Source organism: Triturus cristatus, chromosome 9 (genome assembly GCF_964204655.1).
Source record: "Triturus cristatus chromosome 9, aTriCri1.1, whole genome shotgun sequence".
NCBI lineage: Eukaryota > Metazoa > Chordata > Amphibia > Caudata > Salamandridae > Triturus > Triturus cristatus.
The window spans coordinates 935,082,852-935,100,809 of record NC_140592.1 but is presented as its reverse complement, the minus strand read 5'-3'; the positions used below and the strand labels follow the sequence as shown (position 1 = coordinate 935,100,809).

The following is a 17,958-nucleotide window of genomic DNA, read 5'->3' as shown; positions in this document are numbered from 1 at the left end:
TTCCCCCCTGTGTGCAGTAACCCCCCTTTCCTGCACAGCATGGACTTTAAAGTCCATGCCGTGCAGGAACGGGCTTTGGCGTTCCTATTGCAGTGCCTCGTTAATAGGCACCACCATGGGAACGCCAAAGAACCACCCGCCAGATCAAAGGATTACTCTTAATCTGGCGGGCGGGTGGGCGGCTGTCAAGTTTAGCGGTCCTGGAGCGGGGTGCTGGCATGGCGGCCGACTCCAGAACCTCCAAATTCAAAATCAGGCCCTAAGTCACCTACGTTGATTGGGAGCATTCACACTGTTTTCCCACTGTACATTACTTTACTTGTACTTCACGCCTCACATCCAAAACCCAGCCACTCTTTCTTGCAGTAAGATAAAAGGTGAAGCATCAGTACGGAAGTGAGGTCTGGTTCTAATGGCACATAGCATGTCCTTGACTACTGACTTCCACCTGAGCTCATTAACTAATGCCAATTATAGTTGGCCCTTGAGAGTGCAATCCATCCTCTCTGCTAACCCATTGTTACAGGGATGGTAAAGTGAAGGCCTGGCTTCCTTGATACCACAAGATTCCAGGAATTCACACATTTCCTTGAACAACAGTTGATTCCCTTGCTGTAACCAGCGCTTCAGGATTCTCTCTCTTAAAAAAAACTTTAAAAAAAATTCCTTTGTACTACTCGAGTTAACATTCTTCAAAAGCTTTAGTTCGGAACATTTGGAAAAATAGTCTATCAAAACAAGGGTATACTTCGGCATACCTCCTAAAACTCCAAATGGTCCGCATGCTAGTTTACACCAAGGAGAATTACTGCTGACAATGAGAGTGACCGGACAAGTTGTGGTTAATTGTATTTTGTCACTGAGAACGCATGCACAACAGTCCCTGGCAAAATGTTCCGCTCCCTTATCAACTCCAGAAATGCTCTCTCAGTCTATGTTTCATGCTACGTATAGCAACATGTCCCTCATGAACTAAGTTTAGCACTTTGTCACAAAGTCCAACTGGAACTGTCAATAACCTACATGTCCACACTCCACAGTATGCCATTTACCATGGCCAGTTCTTCTGAAATTATCTTGTATGGGATGAGGTTATCCTGTAATGTCATAGAGTCAGGCCAATAATTCATGACCTCTTGCACCTCACAGTTACCTTCTAGCGCTCTCTTCCATTCTTCCGCAGATAAGTTCCTTTCATCACTGAACCAACAGAGCTAGTTGGACACACCATCTCTAGATCATCATTGCTACTTGTTGAGCATCTATTTAATTCAAGGGGAGTGTGTAGACAGACAATTTGCAGCAAATAATCTTCACCACTGCAACATACTCAAGGCTGTAATGAAATTCCTGAAGTCTGTTCTGCCATTTGGCAATCAAGGAGAAGCCCTCCGCCCCCCAGTAGTAATGAAAAATCTACTAATGGTTTGTGATCAGTCCTAAGGATAAATTGATTTACCCAAACAAAATTCTTGAAATACGAAGCAACCCACATTAAGGAAAGGCCTTAATTTTTCTATTGTTAAAATATGTGGGTTCACCCACTTACAAAGCTCTTAAAGTAAATGCCACTATTTCCTAGCAACTATTGCTTCTTCCTTGCATCAACACAGCACCTAGGCCTTAATTGCTGGTATTAGTGGTGATGATGGTTATGTCATTAGTGTCAAAAGGTTTAAGTGGTTACACAGCTACAATTTTGTGCTTGATTGACTCAAAAATGTCATATCCACTAGCCCACATTTCTAGACATTGAGATTTTCATTTTGAATGGCAAGATCCAGACCACGTTACATTGTAAATCAACATCCACAAATTATGTTTGACATGCTAGTGGTTTTCATCAGGAAAGTTTAAAAAACAGCTTTCCATATAGCTAATTTTTAAGCATTATGAGAAATTGTTCTAAAGAAAAAGAACTGATGAGATGAATGAAAGATACGATTGAAAGGTTCAAACAAAGGGGTACTCCCACCAGATTGTCAAGATGAATCTAGCCAGAGCCTCAACACACAAATGATCAGAATTGTTGATAACCAAAAAAGAACTGAAAACACAACGAGTGAAAGTGAAGTGTTATTTGAGGGAGGCCTAACAGATCAAGAAAATAATAAAAAAGATTGGCACATCCTGAAATAATGCAAAAGAATTGGCAACTCTAAAACAATTGTTGGGCAAAGAACCAAACATAATCTATAGGAGGGCCAAGAGTGTTTGAAACAAACTGGTTCACAGCCGCTACAAAAAACACGAGTGATAGCATGTGGAAAAAACTAAAAGGGTTTAACGAATTTAATAATTGGACGCTTTGCTGGATTGCTGAACAAACACAGGCATTTGAATACAAAGATGGCAAGATATGAACAATAATTAAAATAATAACCTACAGAAGCAGATTTGTAGTATATCTTCTTACATGCCCTTGCAAGCTAGAAAAAATTGGGAGTACTATGTGAGAATTGAAAAAGAGATTTATGGAACATACATGGGCCATCAAAAACAAAGATCATAATCACAAGATACTTTGAGACCACCCATGACAATAACTGGACTAAGTTGCAGTTCAAAGGAATTGATGCAGTAGACAAAAATAAAAGAGGTGGCAACAGAGAACTAGCACTACAAAAATGTGAATCCTAATACATTTTTTAAATTGGGGACGATGACCCCAGGGGATTTGAACCAGCATGCAGAACTTTAAGTGTACCTATTATGGATAGGATGATGGTTAGTGGAACTTGTACGATAGAATGTCCTGGGGCACTACACATATCTACAATGACGGTATAATTTTAACACCTATAATAGAAATGATGACACACAAAAACTATTAACCCACTGGAGGGTAATATTGATTGTTTAGAGTAGAGGTTTCATTTTAAATTGTTATAGTAATCATACAGTTAGCACAATAGTAATATGGTTTCAGGACTGATTGAAAAGAATTATGGAACATACACGAGTCATCAAGAACATAGATCATATTTAACAAATCGCAAGACATTTTGAGACCACACATGACAATGACTGGACCAAATTGAAGTTCAGAGGAATTGATACAGTAGACAAAAATGAACAAGGTGGTAACAGAGATCTAGCACGATGAAAACTTGAATCTTAGGACATTTTGAACTTGGGGATGATGACCTTAGGAGGAAGGATGAGGAACTTTATGTGCATCAATTATGTTTAGGATGATTGGTAATGGGACTAGTGTGATAGTCTTACCTGACGGCATTACACATATCTACAATGGCGGTACCATTTTAGCATCTATAATAGAAGCGATGACACACAAAAACTGTCACACCATTGGAGGGTATTAATGATTGTATAAAAAAGAGATTTCATTGAAATGTCATGGTAATCGTACATTTGGCACAATAGTGACATGATATTAGCACATATTTGCCACTATCCACAGCCAGTACAAGACCAGCGATATTAGAGGTTTACAGAGGCCAATGAGTAACTTAAACAACTCTTTGGAGTAGTATGAGGAATGAAGCTTGTAGTAACTCTATGAGATGGCCTGCAGCTGGCACAACTATGTATGACGGTCGCATTAAAATTAATATGCCAATAGAGTTAGGGACCTTTGATTGTCAGAACACTCTTTTGCTACATTATGACCAGTTAAGCATAGACATATTCGAATGATACTGACCAATGCATTGTAAATTAATTTCTTTCATTGATTTGAAAAATTTATTGATTTGGAATTCTCTATTGTTATAAAAGTGAATTGTGATCATAATCACGTGTTGCAAATCAGTTTGCCAGAATTGGCATATTGAATATTGCATTGTAAATACATTTTCTCTATTGATTTAGAGCTCTAGCGTCAGTACAAATAGTGTTTGAAAGTAGTGAGAGTACTATGATTTAATTTTAGTTTTGCAGGTAGTGTCAACATGAAATTAATATTGTAAAATGTTAGTCTGTCACATTAGAATCTGCACTGAGTACTGCGTTGTAATAGATTCTTTGTAATCATACCATTGTTTTTGTTGTGATGGAGATTTAGGGACTGCAATTCCCAGAACACCAATAACACGTATACCTATATAGGTATATATGTTACCTACTGCCAGTAGGTAGTCACAGTCTGGACCAAAGTTCCCGTAGGAAACTTGTTTTTTGTTTAGCAAATAACTTTGAGGCCGCTTGACAAATCTTCATGAAATAAAAAATAAAAATCCATCTTTTGGTTCAGATGCTGTTGAAAGTTTTGGGGTGATCTGTCAAGAGGGAACAGAGAAAAAAGGGGATCCCAAAACGCGTTTTCCCTATGTTTGAACACTACTACAGCCCAAACTGCTGAACGGAATTACACAAAATTTGGCAGAAAGCTAGATGTTGGTCGAGAAAGCGTGCTTTTTGTGATTTAGTGTAAGGCGGTTCAGTATTTTCAGAGATATTTAGGTTTAAAAAATATAGATATCTAGGAGCCCAAAATCCTACTGAATCCCTATTGAAAATTGATTGACAGCCACAACTTCAACCCAGAATTGTTGGCAGCCATCTTGGGACTTGGCTTGAGCTGAGTCCCACAAAAAATGTAAAGAAAAAAGAAAAGGGGGCAGAGTAGAAATACCCTGACCCCCTAGCCCTAATAGGCGAATCCGTTTATTATCGGCCCCTGGGTGGGCCAGGTCCCAGAGCATTATGCACATATAGGAGGGGCCACACGCCCGCCCCCAGGCTTACTAATGCCCTGGGGATTATAACCTCCCCAGGGCTTGTTTTTAAAAAAATATGGGGGAGATTGTATATATAGTCACTGAAAAACCAAGGGTTGGTATATATATTTAATACTCATAAACTTTTTAAAAACAAGTCATAGTCACTGGATGATGCCCCCTTTCACCACCACTCTTCAAACCTGCCTCCTGGTGCATTACTAGTTGGGGATGATAGTGGGGCTTACTGGAGGTAACAGGAGCCCTTGTTGGCCCCTAAGGAACCTCACCAGCCAAAGGCACTTCATCCCCAAACCAGCAGTGCACCAGAACGTGCATTTACAGACAGCTGCGGCCTGTGCAGGTAAGAGAGGTGGGTGGTGGGGCCGGGTTTACAGACTACCACAAGGGAAAAGTAAATAAATAAATAATCTTCCTTCATCGTCATCTGTCGAAATACCCTCCCTCCCACCTGACCCACCTCTCTTACCTGCACGGGCCGTGGCTGTTTGCAGAGTAGTGGAGAAAGGGGGTGGGGCTTCTGGCCAGTTGCCAATGTTTGTTTTTCTTTGGAAGGGATGGTCACGTGGCCCTCCTTCCCTGGGCCGTTGTGGGCCCCAGGGATCCCATACCCCGGGACCTCCCCTTTTTAAAATTCTTCAAAAAAATCATTGGCAAATGAAAAAAACACTCTTCCTATGGAAACTACATACTAACTATAACTATCTACTGGCGGCCGCCAGTTGGTAATAAGTTACGGTGTGGCAGTAGCCACTTTCTAGTTATAGTTAGAGTGATCGGCGATAGGGATCTTTGGGATTTTTGTCCCTTAATAACTTTGCACCCGTTTGACGAATGTCTGCTAAACTTTGCAGACCTACTATGTCTATTTCATTCTTAGAGTCCAGAACGTTTAGCAGCGTTTTGTCAAGGGAGTGAAATGGGCATAAAATCCAAAGCATTTTACATAGACTTTTGTATTTCGGGTAGTGCAAAAACCGTCTGTCCAATTTTTACGAAATTTGGAAGGATTATATGTTATGGTGTGCAGATGATTCTTTGTGGTACAGCAGGTAAGTATAATAAGTATTTTATACATTTTAAGTGTTTTACATTTTGCTATATCTATGGTCGCGGTCGTACCGCTGTACTTCTGAGGTATATATAGCAATGACAAGCCATTAGCTGATTGGCTAATGACTGCCTTTACAAAAGTTAAAGACAGCATGTTGTTTTCAGTTCAAGTTTCCCTGTGTTCTGCTCTACGCCATACAATTTCGGCAAGTGCCATGCCTATTACCACATTAGTAAAGTGCTAACAGGTAGGGCAGACTGTTTATAAGTTTATACATATTTTTTTAAATCAGAATCAATGCAGGAATACCGCGATACAAAAACAAAAATGTAAAAAGAAAAATTTGCAAATACACTATAAGACACTATGCTTTACCAATAGAGTGTGCTAAAGTGTACTTTAAAGTTTTTTAGACATTTAAATATGTACAAAAAAGTGTATGGAGTAGCTCGCTAATTACTAAAAATTACCGCCCTATGTTACAAAAAAACACAGTTCTCAGTACACTGCTGTAAAAATGTTACGAAAAATAAAAGACAACCTTGTAAAATGTTTTAGGGGTACCGCAGTACTACCCTGCACTCTGTATTTTTTAAACTATAAAAACGTATAAATATTTTGATCTACTGATTAGCACTTTACTAAAGTAGCAATAGTGAGGGTAAAAATACCACACCTAATACCGGATGACCTAACGCAGAACACGGGCAAACTGTATCTGAAAACAACGTAGGTACATTTAACGTTTGTAAAGCCAATGATCATACAACTGCTGGATATTAAAGTTCATTTTTCTGATTTTACTATTTTAGGAAACTTTTAATTTCCACCACAGCTGATAGAGACACTTCTGCTTTTATTGACCTATGGAAAGTGCAGGTCACTCACAGCTAGTTAAAGGCCCTACACATGTGGCCGGCCATTCCCTGGATGGCCTTTTTTCAGACAACCCCTATCTCAAAATCTCATCCATTCTCCCTCTGTCATGGCCAGACCACTCAGCTGTGATGTTCAGTATTTTTCCAGAAGCGGTAGCTGATCCTGTGCCCCTCTCCTCGCTCAAAACGCAAAATCTCCCTTGGCATAAAATTACCCCCGAAATGTTCAAGTCTTACCTGTGTGACTTTAAACCTGGAATTCTGGTGGACCTGGATGAGGGCACTAATACTGGAAACCTAAACATCTTGGCACCTATAAAAACCACACAAAATAAAAGGACCTCTCTTTCCGAGCCATGGTTTGACGATAGCCTGAGACGACAGAAACAAATCTGCCATAAGCTTGAAAGGAAATGGCGCACTCATTATGATCATAATGATAAAATCTCCTATAAAAAATCTATCTTGGAGTAGAAAATAAAAATGTGAACTGCTAAAATATTTTTATTTTTATACTAAAATCAGGGCCTCCCTCAATACCCCTAAAGAACTTTTTGCTACAGTACAGGAGTTGAGTAAACTCCCTGAACAGAAAAACATTGTAGCAGATAAAGAATTGTGTAATCTTCTAGCAGGTTTCTTTCAGGCAAAAGTAAAAGCAGTCTCGGACTCTTTTACCTCCATTCATCGGAGGGCGGGAGTGCGCATAGAGGCATCCACCTCCTCTATTCTTGGGGAAATACATTTTACAGATATCCCATTAGACAATACTCCCAAGGCATCAGGGCTCCTCTCTGAGTCCGACCCTTTTTAATATTTATGTCACCCCCCTTTGCTCACTTATAAAGTCATTCGGATTTACGGTGGTGTCATACGCCGACGACATGCAAATCGCGGCATCCTTTTCTGGTGACCCGAAGGACACCAGTTCTAGATTTCGTGGCTGTATGCTGGAAGTTGGGAAATGGATGTCCAAAAACTGTCTTAAACTGAATACAGGAAAAAACGAGGTGCTTCTATTTGGGCGTGATACCTCCTTATGGACACCAAGGTGGTGGCCACAGGAACTGGGAGAACTTCCCAATCCGGTCACCAAGGTAGAAAAATGTAGGAAACTACTTTGACACCAAACTGGCCTTTGAAGGGTAAATTCTGCTTTTCTATGATCAAAACTCTTAGGAACGTGCTACATCTTATTCCTTCAGAAAGCTGTGGTTTTGGCACTTATTCTATCAAAGATTGATTATTGCAGTGGTCTCTTTCTTACTATTCAATAAAGATTCTTCAACAAATTTCAGGTCCTCCAAAATGCAGCAGCACGTCTGCTGCTCGCCATCCCGAAACATCAATCGGTGGCTCATGCATTGCCAATATTGCATTGGCTGGCAGTTAAAATGTGAATTGAATTTAAGTCCCTTTGTATCGCCTTTGATTATTTGGCGATAATCCTGGCTTGGCAGTTCGGGCTGGACTGTTCCCATGAGGCACAGGGTCAAGACTGATTTGCATATGGCTGGGTTCAAACTGGAACGGCATGGTGAGCAAAAAAACGATGGATTTAGGCCCAGATCTCTGTACTGGGGTGAATGTATGACATTGTTCTGCATTCTGTCCATCAACTGTTGTTTTGCATTTGTCAACCCGATTGGGAAGGGTATGCCCAGACGTGGGTCCAGTGCTCTCCATGTCACTGGAATCAAGGTATCTTGGCTGAAGAGGGGTGAAACCCCAAAACTGGTCCTAGGATGCTTGTTTCCAGTCTAGGGAGGACCTGGCTTGGCATTACGGGCTGGACTGTTCCCATGAGGCACAGGGTCAAGACTGATTTGCATATGGCTGGGTTCAAACTGGAACGGCATGGTGAGCAAACAAACAATGGTTTTAGGCCCAGATCTCTGTACTGGGGTGAATGTATGACATTGTTCTGCATTCTGTCCATCAACTGTTGTTGTTGTTTTGCAATAGGTTGTTATTAACAATAAAACATAATACATGATTATATTTAACACCCTAAGCCATAAGTTAGCAAAATTCTAACCGCACAATTATGGAAATTTGTGATGAAAATATATGGATGCTTTTTACCTTTGTTAAATACACCCATGACCCAAACATATACCCAGTTGTGAGCTCCACGTACCGTGGTTTACCATGAACTTAGCACAATATATAAGTACGTTTTATATAACGTATAAAGGTAACATTATTTACACTATTTACATTTACAACAAGATAAATAACATGTACATACTCTGATATATGTTTTGCAGATGTAAACTGACATATTTTCACTCATTTTAACCCTATGTTTCCTTTAATTTACACACTCCACTTTATGCCACTCTACTGAACCCACCCCTTCTCCATGCATTACCTATACCCTTGCATATTATAGAAGTTAGAGCATGAGAAAATGATTGCACTGATAACAACACTTATGACATTGGGAATTATATAATGCGGCAGAACATAGTGCATGGTACAGTGGCTAGTTATAGGTATTGTAGTCTGGTGAGTGCATCCAAAGACCGTGTACGGAGTTGTGCTTGTTATATGAATTCTAAGGTGGTGCATAAGCATACATGTGAGTTATAAATATGACATTCATTTGAAAGTGGTGCATAAATGATAAATTAAAAATATAAACTTTAGAATGTCTAATGTTTGTGTAGTTTAATTTGGGTTTGTATAGCAAACATAAGTAATATATATCTCTCTCTCTCTGTCTCTCTCTACATATATAAATATATATATTCCAAAAGTCATCTCATACCGTCTTTCCAGTGTAAGTAAACAAGCCCTCCAGTCGGGAGTAAAGTAGAACACAGGTTTATTTATTTCAGCAGGCACCCACAATTAGCATTACGCGTTTCGACTGAATGGTCTTAATCATATGCAAATATGAGGATCCGTTACTCGATTGTTTAAATGCTGCTTTGATGGCAAACAGTGAGGAAGGACTGGCAAGTAAACTGGCAATGGATATTTTATAAAAGTATAACGTTTTTAAGCATGGGAGATCAGTCCAAATCCCTTTCTATAAGAAAAATATGTCCCAAATGTTTCCAAATTACCAAAAAATGTTTGAGTGGGTCACTGATCACTTAACCACCACTTCTTGGGACTTCTATATATATATATGTATAGCCACTGGGTAGTTATAATTAGGTCTGTGTCTCCATAAGAGATACCTTTTTAGGTCTCGCTTAGCAGCGCGCATGCGCTGCTCTGTGAGACTTATTGTAAGGGCTTCAAAAAGCTCACCACACACACACTCATGCATGTGTGGCCTATTGCTTGCGGTTACCCGCACGGCGCTATATGTTTTGAATTATTGTGCCCAGACACGGGCGCGATAATTCAAAACATATGGCCTAGTGCTCGCTCTCGCGCGCACCACTCGCGGGACGCTGCGTTTCTCAGATTCCTTGTTATTATCGTTCTTTGCACTCGAGTTTATTCGGGAAGTGACCGTCTTGCTGGCAGCTCGATGTGTTTGGTAAGCAGGAAGGTGTGTAAACAAGGCATCATCTGGCCCATTTCTTCTTGCAGCTTGTTTACTGTTTGTGTCAACTGCTCGGCTACTTAAAATACGTGATACTTCAAGGAGTACAAATTGTAAAGAATAATAAAAATGCCTCGATGAGTCATCGCAGAAGCCTCCTCTGCACGCAAGGGAGTGCTGGCTCTGACTTAGCCCAGGCCGTCGTGGTGCATCGGGTAAACGGTGTTGAACGATGGATGTGTGCTGGTGAGGAAGGGTCCTCGGCTAGCATGGAGCGCTAGCACCCCAGTTATTTAAGGTAAGCACGATGGTCTCGGATTTGAGACGATTTTCGGGATGAAATGCAGAAATAATATAAGATGCATTCGGCGTTCATGCAGGCAGAGGTTGGGCTCCCCATTGCAGAAGAGTGCTTGATTCGCAATCCTCTCCCATAGTGTGTGTTTTGAATCAAATGTTTTACTGGAAAGTCCTGACAAAGGCATTCATAATTTAATCTGAAAAGACCGCGAGTTGCAGATCACAGGAGAGTGAGGTTATTTGTGCGCAAAATGCAGACACTTATCCACCAAGATAGAAGTATTTATTTTTTGGAGTGCAGCATGTTAACCTTTCCTTTGACAAGGCTACAGTTGGCTTGCTGCTCAGGTTTTTAATTTTTAGAATTCCCTGGTGTAGCTCACAACCAAGAGCCGAGTTCTGGACCCAGAGAGGTGTATAACTCTCCGAGCGGGTGCCGGGTTAAGGGTTATGTGTGTTTTTCTTCCTAAGGTGGAGAAATCAGCCCGTCAGTTAATGGGTAGTGCGGTCTTATCTGGTGTGCTTAAAAGCTGAGTAACGCAACATGTTAGACAGATCATCTACCTACATCCATTCACCAGACAAAAGGGACAGCAGACAACAGTAACCATTAGGAGACATTGCAAAAATACAAACACCTTGATAGAGCATCATATACATATTCAACACTGATAGTTTAGCCAGTACCACCGTACCAGCAAATTCACAAATGCTAGGCGACTGACATTTTACCAAACTAAGAGAAGGGTAAAAAAAAGAAAACCTCTGACCACATGACTTAAGCGCTTCCATTGCTCATTAAGTAAGACAAGGCCACCATGCAATCCAACAAAGAAGTAGAGATGGACCTTTTCTCAAAAAACATAAACTCTTCTTTAACGGATGGATGGCTCTGACTCAATCTGTTATAGGAACCTAAACATCATATAGAAACTCCTCTCTGTACAGTGAACATCACTACAGTGTCATACTGAGTGCAGGCTGCGTGGTATACAAACTGTGTTAATCAATAACTGACGTGCGCAGACATATCAGGCTTAAAAGAGTCAATGCTTCCTGATTTTTACGTTTACTTCTATGATTCCATTGAAACAAAATCCCCACGGGGAGGACATCACAGCATTTCCTATTAAACCAGTTGTTAGGAACAGAAAAGGTATTTAAGTTAATAAGAAGGTGATGTTTGGAATCTCTGGTCCATAGCTTTTCTACGTAACTCTATAATTATTACAGCCAGCTATTGGCACATGCTTGTTTATTTAGAAAAATGCATTTTGGAAAGGCAAATGCTTGCTAGAAGAAGCAGGTTTGATCACCAAAGCTAAGGATTGGGAGGTTGGTCGTTGATCCCATTTCCTGTCACACACACACACGTTTTATTGCGGAGAACCCTTTTTGTGTATCATCCCACCAGTGGTTTTTAGGGCCATGTTGTATATTGCGGTTGTGAGTGCTGTAACATCACCACAGCATGTTGTTTCTGAAATAGCCTAAAATATGTGCAATTCATTTGAATTTCTGGAAACCGCCAGATGTTCTCAGTGCTGGAGATGTGTCATACACTTGGACTGCAGAGAATGTGTTCAACGAGCTACTTGTGTAGGCCTGATGTCAGGAGTGTTTCAGCTGACGTGCGAGTTTCCACGTTCCAGACGTTTTTAACTTTCTTCACACTGTCATCGTTCCATCTTTAATACTAGCAACTGATTCTGGGACAGTAACTCTCATGTACCTTGCTGGCTCCCACTGTTTATAGTTGCAGTAGCGTCTGAAACCCCGGTTATTTCATTGTATTGGATTTGTATGGTATTGTGAGGGTCTCAGACAGAAATAACAAGCATTGGCATAGCCAATAGGTCTCGCCATTGGGACCCTATAAGTGTTTAGCCATGCAACAGTTGATGTTGTTGCACCAGGGATATTGTGCTGCATAACTAAATACTTATAAGGTCCCAAAGGCGAGACCAATTGGCTATGCCAATCCTTGTTTGGTTTGCTAATAACTTTGGCGCCGTTTGATAGATTTTCATGGAACTTTTTTTTTTTATTAGTTTTTTCTTGGAAGGTTTCGGGGTGATCCGTCAAGCGGGGGGGCCAATAAAGATGGTGGTCCCAAAACACAAAATCAAACAAAATGTATATCTTTATGGCTCGATTTGAGTCCCTCGAACCCAATCAAAAAAAAATTCGAGCGTTCTGATTGTCCTAGGGGGCATTTTTCCCTTGGACCAACATGCTTCTACAGGAAAAAAGCTCTGATTGGCTGCCTGCAACATAAGATATAATCTTACAGGTAGCCTCAACAGTACTCCGGGGACTTTTTCTCCTGTCCTAAAAATATATTTTTTAAACTACACAAAGCAAAAGGAACAACACAACCCTACGCTCACAACCAGGTGTGTGTGTCGCACCTCTCTCCAGACGTTACCCGTCTACTCTCCTCAATTTAGATTAATGTGCAAGTTGTTAACTCTACAGTGTGCACTTCCACTGCCCCTGCTGTTCCCAAGGGGCGAATCCACTGATCCACAAAACTGCTACCCACTGTGGATTGCACCACCAATTATCAATGTCCAAAGATAGTAGACACCAAAGAGTCCGTTCAATGATTAGCCATTTTCTAGATTTCTTTATTCTTCTTATATATATAATATAAATACATTGGACAATTTAAAAACAACATGATTTCTCAAGACAAGAGAAATTCCCACATTTCCCAACATTATAAGCTTGCCATTAAGCATTTATAATGAAATATCCTTATATATCCATTGAGCACGTGATTCATTATAGCAATAAGTATCTTTCCCAAAGATCATTTCTTAACTTGGAGCAAAAGAAACTCTAGTTCCAACAGAATGGACAAAGTCAACAGCAAACCCAATTTTTTGTTTTCCATTACATTCAAATGTTTAGTATGTACACATATAGTTCGTTGTTATTCGACCACATAAGTTAAAAGATATATATGCATATTAACTCCATATGGCACAACTGGCAAACACCCATTAACAGCTTAGCTGACAATGTAAAGATTCATACGTTTCTACTCATTTTCTCATAAAAGTACAATGTAAATGGTTAAGAATGAGGGTAATCAGTACAGACACAACCAAGCAAGATAGCATAATACATCCGATATTGTATGTCCTCATATTGTCCCACCTAGACTCATTCATCTTAATTGTTTGTATATATGGCTAGGGGAGTCAAATTTACATATATCCTCTTCGATCGATGTCTAATAATAAGCAATCCTGCCACATATTTAGTTGATACTAAACACAAATTATCTCCAATTATCTACTTGTGCACCTACCCTATACATTGGGTGTACTAATAGATTATCCAGATATGGACATATAAAACTTCTGGCTTACCTTCATTTCAATGATTGTAACATTTCTGTAATAACGTATCCTCTTCCTAATAAATGGCCACTGTGCCTGCAATATAATATTTAGTATATGTAAAACACCAAGTACGGTCACAGTAACTATGATTGCAAGCTCCAATCTTTTTGCCACTAAACCAAAATGTGCCTACTACAACATCAATTCCCAAAAAGGTACATATAGCAGTGACACATATAAGTCAAATTATGTAATATATTATTCACTTATTATGCTTTTCTGCCCCACAATCATGGTTATTTAAGCACCAAAAAACCCTTAGCTCCAGTCTCAAGACTTCTAGGATTTACAACAAATAAATGCACTCCACGCATCAAACCACACGTTTGTTACGTGAATCCATTGGTTTACAACTAGATTGACACAAAATACCGTCCCCATTTATACAAATTTGTGTATTTTGTACCCATTCATTTTACTCTCAATCCCGGTATCCAACCCTCCATGTTAAAGCAGCCAGTAAACCACGTGGTCCATTTTTGATCAGAAAAATCCCTTATTTCCCAACGGTTTTCTAACACACACTCGACAATAAACCTGTTCATAACTTGTTTGTTAAGCGATATAGGTCAAGTACGTCCCTTGGTTTTCTAAAATAGACTCGACTGGGAACCTATTCTGCACCTATTTGTTTAAATAATATCAACTAGATGTGTCCCTCAAGTTACATACATAATCCACATTGTTCACCCATAACACCGTTAGTCGCCAAGCCATAGTAGAGGCAGCGTCTTATCCATTTTTTTATCAATAGTCACCCCGTAATTTCCAACAGTTTTTCCAAAATGCACCCGACAAGAAACTTGTTCTGTGCTCGTTTGCTTAAACACTCTCAACTTGGTCCTACCCTCAGGTTACGTACATATTGCACATTTCACTCACCCGTAGAGAAACTCGTGTATACACAATAGTATCTCCTCACAAGTGCTCAAAGAGAGCGCCCGGGTGGTTTTCCTCAATATATTTCCCTGTGTGCGTCAATCACGTTCAACGACGCACTGCAACTCAAGGGGATATCGCTGAATAAACATACCACGTTAGGCAAAGGTTACGCCGTTCATCTCAAGGGACAATCTACCAATTCACCGCTCCTGATTCTAATCATGTATGGCTATATCTTTATCGTGTATTGCCCAATGTATTTATATTATATTATATATATGTTTTTTAATGTTTTTACAGCCCTTGACGAAGTTCTTTTTATAAGAACGAAACGCGTTGGCTGCCTGGTGTTTTTCTTGCATAAAATTAAGAAGAATAAAGAAATCTAGAAAATCTAGATAATCATTGAACTGACTCTTTGGTGTCTACTATCTTTGGACATTGATAATTGGTGGTGCAATCCACAGTGGGTAGCATATTTTTTTAACTATATAAGGTGGCAGGGTAGGGATAAAATGCCCCCAGCCCTCCCATGACCTGCTAAAGAAATTGGATTGAGAACATAAAAGAAACAAACACAATAAAGGGATGTCCAGAGCTAATCAGAGCTACCAGCATGTCACAATCTATAGAGATGCACATCTATCTTCTCACACATCCTCATCCTTCACATCCCAAAGCAATGTGTCCATTTAATTAAAAACCATACCTCTGTGGTTATCACACAAGATGTGGAAACACTTCCCACACTGGTTAAAAGCAAACACAACACACTTTCAACCACACATACACACTGTATAGCAAGTTATCTGTGTAGATAAGCTTTCCAGCGTGGAAGTTGCTCAAAACGTACCATAATATAATGCAGTGCAATAGGGCCTGGAATTGGCCTCGAATGAAAACTAATACAATGAACGTAATAGCATGGGAAAATAAAAGAAAACAGGAGTCTACAAGGATATTCTGATAACTGCATTTTAGGTAGACTTCAATTACTTTATGAGGACCAAATGTAATCTTAAATAAAGGAAATTACTTTGATTAAAGTGGAAACCAATTATGACAGGTACTGCTGCTTTTCTACCAACTGGAGTAAGTGATGGCCGATCCTATGAATAGGTGCTGAAAATACATCATATTTCCTTTCCTTATTTAGATATTGATGTCTTTCTCAATTTCCTGAATGTTTCTGGGTGTTCTACATTTAGATTGTTTATTTCTTCACATTTCCCTACAGCAGGACATATTTCTATGAGGAGTCTACAAGTGTCTTCCTCTGCCAACTGCCGTGTGGCAGAGTTTGCTTTCATGTGTAGCTCGAAGACGTTAAACCAATGAGATTCAGCATCCCTTAGTGCGATATTTAGTCACTAGGAGGGCACCAGGCGAGATCTCTCCAATGTGGGTAGTAGCTGGCTGTCCTGACTGTTCACGATCAGAAATCTGCTGAACAAGTAGGAAATCTACTCGAGCGGCAGCAAAATCAACTTAAGAAGCTGCACCCTCAGGTGTGCCGCATGGTGCAGTTTGTGCTCATTTTTTTGCATGGAATGAGCTCCTGGCACTAAATCACAGCACAAGCAGTGTGACATGCCTATTTCCGTGAGTTCCACCCAGGCCCAGTCAGAACATCTCTCCTGCATACACTTAGGAGAATGAGTTCCTCATTGACTGGAACTGATTGGTGGGGAGGGTGTATCGCACCCAGATACGTGTATGGCAGACACTTGCTGATGCACTTCCGCCTTTCTCATACAATACAGGCTTAACTTAAAGGAGAAAGAGGTAAGCAGACTTTGAGTTTTCAGTAGACGCTCCATTTCTACAGGTTTGACATCTTAATGGAATGATTTTAAGTGTTTAATCATTTACAGCAGATGTATTTTGAAGAACATTTGGCTCAATTAGTTTGCGTCATGAAAGGGGATGTAGATGTAATGCTTGGATTACTTACCAGTAATGTTTATTACTTTGATTTTTCCTTCCTCATTCCAGTTCTTGTGACGAGGTATGCAGCTTGGTCTAGAGCTTTTATAAATATGCAGGAATCGGGACAGACTATATATATATATATAGATGGTCCCTTCCAATAGAAGGGTATAGGAATAACATGTACAGCTCTTTTTCTACTAACAAATATGAAACTTGTGTGAGGGGTGACATGGAAGATACGATCATTAGTAGAGGACTGGAATGATTACAGGGAAATGGGATTAATCAATATTTCCATAAGTAATTTGAAAATTACCAAGAGTATCATTCATTTTGTAATTTAAGGCTCCAAGAAGAGAAAATAACTGTAAAAGTCCACTGTGGATGTGTTGTGGATTTGCAATCTTTGAATATGTATCTTTAGAAATGATGCAGTATTGACATCAGTTAAGTGCTTTGGCTGACCACTGCCGCGTTGTATTTGATGATAACGATATCTGAACAGGAGCAGCATTTAAAAGAGGAGGAGAGTTCTATGCAAGAGACATTTATTGTTTATTGATGTTTCAGTTCTGGATTGTTCTTTGTTGGAAACTCTTTAAAGGGGCTGCTGTGCAGGAGTGGCAATAAAAGGTTATGCATAATGGTGGCCTCCGATCTTGTAATGAAATCCAATGACTGTCATACAGGCTACGTTTTTCAACATGGCAGCCAAAAAGGTGTTTGTGCCAAGGTTTTTATAAGGTCAGCATATCTTCTCTATGGCAAGGACTTATAAGGTACTACAACATGACTATGGCAGTTTCTTACAGCTAGAGTACGAGAAATAAAGTGCAAACATTAAATTATTTCACTGCAGTTCTCCTTTAAATGTTTTTTTCTCACTAGCAGTATCAATATGCTTTTAAATGAAGTTTAACTAAAATGATGAATATTTCACAATGTTTCCTCTTTTCTCTCCTCAGGCTCTCTATATGTTCTATGCCTTGGCAATAGTGTGTGACGACTACTTTGTCCCATCTTTAGAAAAGATTTGTGAGGTACGTGATAATATGTTCATTGATGTCTGATACTGTTTTTGTAATCCTGTGTAAGACAGAAGCATACAGACATTATGTCTTGGCAGTGAAATCTATGGGCTTTGCCAAGGCCTAAACAGTTGCTGTAGATGTACATGAATCAACAGTGGCCATCTTTGAATTGGTTTGTAGTGTTGGAACTATACCCCTCAAAGATGACTGAAATGATATGCAGGAATCAACAGCAGCCATTTTTTATTGCATTTGTATTA

At 39.7% G+C, this 17,958-nt stretch overlaps 1 protein-coding gene across 2 annotated transcripts in view; it reads left to right on the top strand.

Annotated features, from left to right (window-relative positions):
- LOC146799097 (sodium/potassium/calcium exchanger 4-like) overlaps positions 1–17,958 on the top strand; it is a 611,785-nt gene that overhangs the window by 336,190 nt on the left and 257,637 nt on the right. For both annotated transcript variants that reach the window (XM_085626506.1, XM_085626505.1), the window contains exon 4: positions 17,633–17,707. In XM_085626506.1, the coding sequence (XP_085482632.1) occupies positions 17,633–17,707 (75 nt within the window). The remainder of the gene's footprint in view (positions 1–17,632; positions 17,708–17,958) is intronic.